The 3,329-nt window shown below is 35.8% G+C and overlaps 1 protein-coding gene across 1 annotated transcript; it reads left to right on the top strand.

Annotated features, from left to right (window-relative positions):
• The first annotated feature begins 1,116 nt into the window (after window positions 1-1,116).
• LOC106623873 (zinc finger protein SNAI1) lies at window positions 1,117-2,662 on the top strand. Its single transcript, XM_014243500.3, has 4 exons — window positions 1,117-1,302; window positions 1,367-1,514; window positions 1,639-2,241; window positions 2,331-2,662. The coding sequence occupies exons 1-4, from the start codon at window positions 1,236-1,238 to the stop codon at window positions 2,482-2,484; spliced, it is 972 nt and encodes a 323-aa protein (XP_014098975.1). The 5' UTR covers window positions 1,117-1,235; the 3' UTR covers window positions 2,485-2,662.
• The last annotated feature ends 667 nt before the right edge of the window (window positions 2,663-3,329 follow it).

A 3,329-nucleotide genomic window follows, 5' to 3' on the forward strand; every position in this document is an offset into this window, starting at 1 on the left:
TCGATAAACGGACAAGATTTTATAAAATGTTCCCGTTTTTCTGTACCTTTATGAATTTATAGAGTTTGACAACATTTTTTAAAAAACAATATGCAAAATAATCACAGCTAACAAATTGACTCTGGTTCGCGGTGGCTCAACGGAAAGTTACGAGATAATTGTCATTCATTCACTCTTGGCTGACATTGAATCACAATCATTAGTTCAGTAGCAATATAGTTCTGAGTTGCAGTAATTTTTATTATTTCTACAACTATGTACCATATGTTGTAATTTTTATTTGATGTCGTTGCTGTGTGGCTCCGAAGGTAAACTCTTTCTGTTCAAAAGAGTTGAGTTATTTTTCGTTTTGTAAAACATATTGTACATTAATAAAAAATTACAAATTTTGTTAATTTTTTGACTCTGGTATACATTTTAAACACAAGTTTTTGCTACGGGACATATGTGGACAGTTCCCAAAGCCGGACAAAGACACTAAGAAGGTGGGTGTCCGGCTATAAAGAATTTCACTGCAATTCAGTTCTTAAGTGAGAGAGAGGTCTTTATTCAAAACAAAATCTAATTCGCAGATGTTTTCTGGATATTTTTGCACATTTGCATTGAATTTCAATAAAACTTAAAAAAGGCGCTGTTTAACACCTGATACCAACCGAATCTTCAAACTACTTTTTCTAATTTTAGGGAAAAAAGCTTAATCCTATATTAATAGCAAACAATAAGAACTTGGCAATAGACGGAAATATATTTTGAGGATAGAAAATACAAATTGAAGGCTTGATTCATGATAAAATAAATAAGGATAATAATAATCTTAGCATAACAGACAGAAATAGTGTAAATCGTTTTTTTATTGTCAGAAATGGACACAAGGTTTTCACATTTGCGCTGAGTGATATTTTTCAGAAATAAATTTGCTGCTTCTTATTCGCCATCGGCAGATCACCTGATGATGACTGCTTCTAATTTTCATCAATCTACTACTTCTTATAAAAAATACGGTTATTACACTTATCCCTTTGGCTGAAAAACTACTTTGCTTAATTCAAAGTCAAAATTGCGTTAGAAAAATTGCACAACATTTAATTTTAAGCTTGCCTAGTTGGCCATGAATTTTTCACACAAGGTAATTATTTCTCAAGTACCTCAACAACGTTTTCGAGAAAATTTCAAATTTATTTCCATTCAGCAGCGAGTGACGAAGGAACAAAAAGTACATTTTTTCAAAAGCGAAGATGGTGCGCAGCATTTTCTCACAACGGTACAATTACGCAAAAATACGCGTTAACGAGGCGTTGGATGGTAAGCGAATTCAGATAAAACAATAACCATAAGCTTATACTATTTACTAAACCCGATGCCGCAGATGTCTTTCGGCGCATACCAATCTTTCCGAAAATCGCGAAGCTGCCCAAGCTAAAGCGCACTTACTACATTGCCACGCCGAAACCGATGGCCGAGAAAAAGAACAAATTGAAGCCAAAGCACAAGAAATTGCTGCCCTCCTCCGAGTGGTAAGACGCGATATGAACGCGATGCAAGTTATTGATTTTATACAATTTTTACTTTTCACTTTTATACAAAATTAATTTTGTACTTCATTAAAAAACAAAAAAAAAAAAAAAAAACACTTCAAAGGTATGACAGTGATTTCATACCGATGACAACGCGCTATGAACTCGAAATAATTTTGGATACACCGCTTATGGAGCGTCATTCGGGCCACAACTCGAAAGGCACCTTCAGTCATGTCTATTGGAAGTCAGCCGATTCGGATGAAACGCAAACAAATGCACAGCTTATAGCAGGAGCTAATGCTAACGCCAGCAACGGTGAGTTGACAAGCAAAAGTCAAGTTGTTGGGGACAAATCGCCTTCGATTGCGCAACCGGTGGCAGCAGCAACAATAACATCCAGCAATGCACTTATAGCGAAAAATACTTCACCACAGCTATCACATGGTTACAGTCTAAAAAAGGATCCGCCCGAATCAGCAACGTTAAAATTGCCTGATGCACCCAAAAGTTTGGCGGCCACCAGAGAATCGCACGATTTCGAATTTGCGGTGCCGGAGCTGAGTAAGCGTCGCCGCAATAAGCATCTCGAGAAGAGCTACGAATGTGAGCAATGCCACAAGAAGTTCGATCGCCCTTGGGTGCTGCATGGTCACATGCGTCTGCATACCGGCGAGAAGCCGTTCGTGTGCCCGGTGGAGTCCTGCCAGAAGCGTTTCGCCGATCGGTGAGTACTTAAAAAATATATACACACATGCATACATATGTGCTTTAGTATATTCATTCAAATTTCCACTGTGACTTGTGTTCTTCCAGCTCGAATTTGCGCGCTCATCAGCGCACCAAAGGCCACCACAACTGGAGCTATCAATGCCCGCAGTGCACCAAGGCCTTCAGCCAGGAGAACTACTTGAGTCGCCATAGCTTGGAGGCATGTCGAAAATTTTTAGCCGCGCATAGAAACGGCTGAGTTGCAACCACGGATGCATTTTGCTTTTTTACATAGAGTATTATTTTTGGTTATGTTGAATTTTTTGTATAGTATGTACATATATATGTATATGTACATTTATACACATTTGTATGTATATAATAGAGATATGCGAATGTTTTGTAAATTTTATTTGAATAAATTACATTTCAGTTAAGTTTCGGGATATGTACACTGTTCGAACATTCTATAAATAATTAAAATGTTGGAGAACTATTAGAAAGTTTTTAGAAGCCAATTTCAACATAACATAAAAATCAGGCGGGTTATGGAATCAGAGTGAAATTGAAAACGAAAATTAATACAAAAACGAGTGAATTTGGTTTTGATGTTCTGAAAAACGAGAAATTTGTTCATTTTCGTTCTCGTTTTCATTCAATTATACAAATGAATAAAAGCTTTCAAATTATTTACAAAATAAAATACAGCAAATTAATAATAAAAAATAAGTGAGCTAAGTACAAAATAATTGCAACCATTGTTTTGGAAGATGAGCTGAATGCAGAAAAAACTATTGGTTGCGATTAATGCGAATTTATTAAATGTCCCATTTGTCTAGTTTCAGATATGTTGTGGACAACTTTTTTCCTAATTTAAGCCTTCCAATCCGTCATAAACCGATGAAAAATTAGCTAAAGAAAACTTTTTTGAAATAGCATAATTACAGGTTTGTAGTAGTAGGTTTGGTTGGCGGACCATGTAACGAGTGTTTTTTAAACATGTGGTTTTTAATGAGGAATACTTTTTTCCGAATTGAATTTTTTAACAGCTGTTATTTGATTTATACTCAGTTTGGTTTGCCATTTTAAAATATATAGACTTAC

The sequence above is a fragment of the Bactrocera oleae genome, chromosome 2 (assembly GCF_042242935.1).
Source record: "Bactrocera oleae isolate idBacOlea1 chromosome 2, idBacOlea1, whole genome shotgun sequence".
NCBI lineage: Eukaryota > Metazoa > Arthropoda > Insecta > Diptera > Tephritidae > Bactrocera > Bactrocera oleae.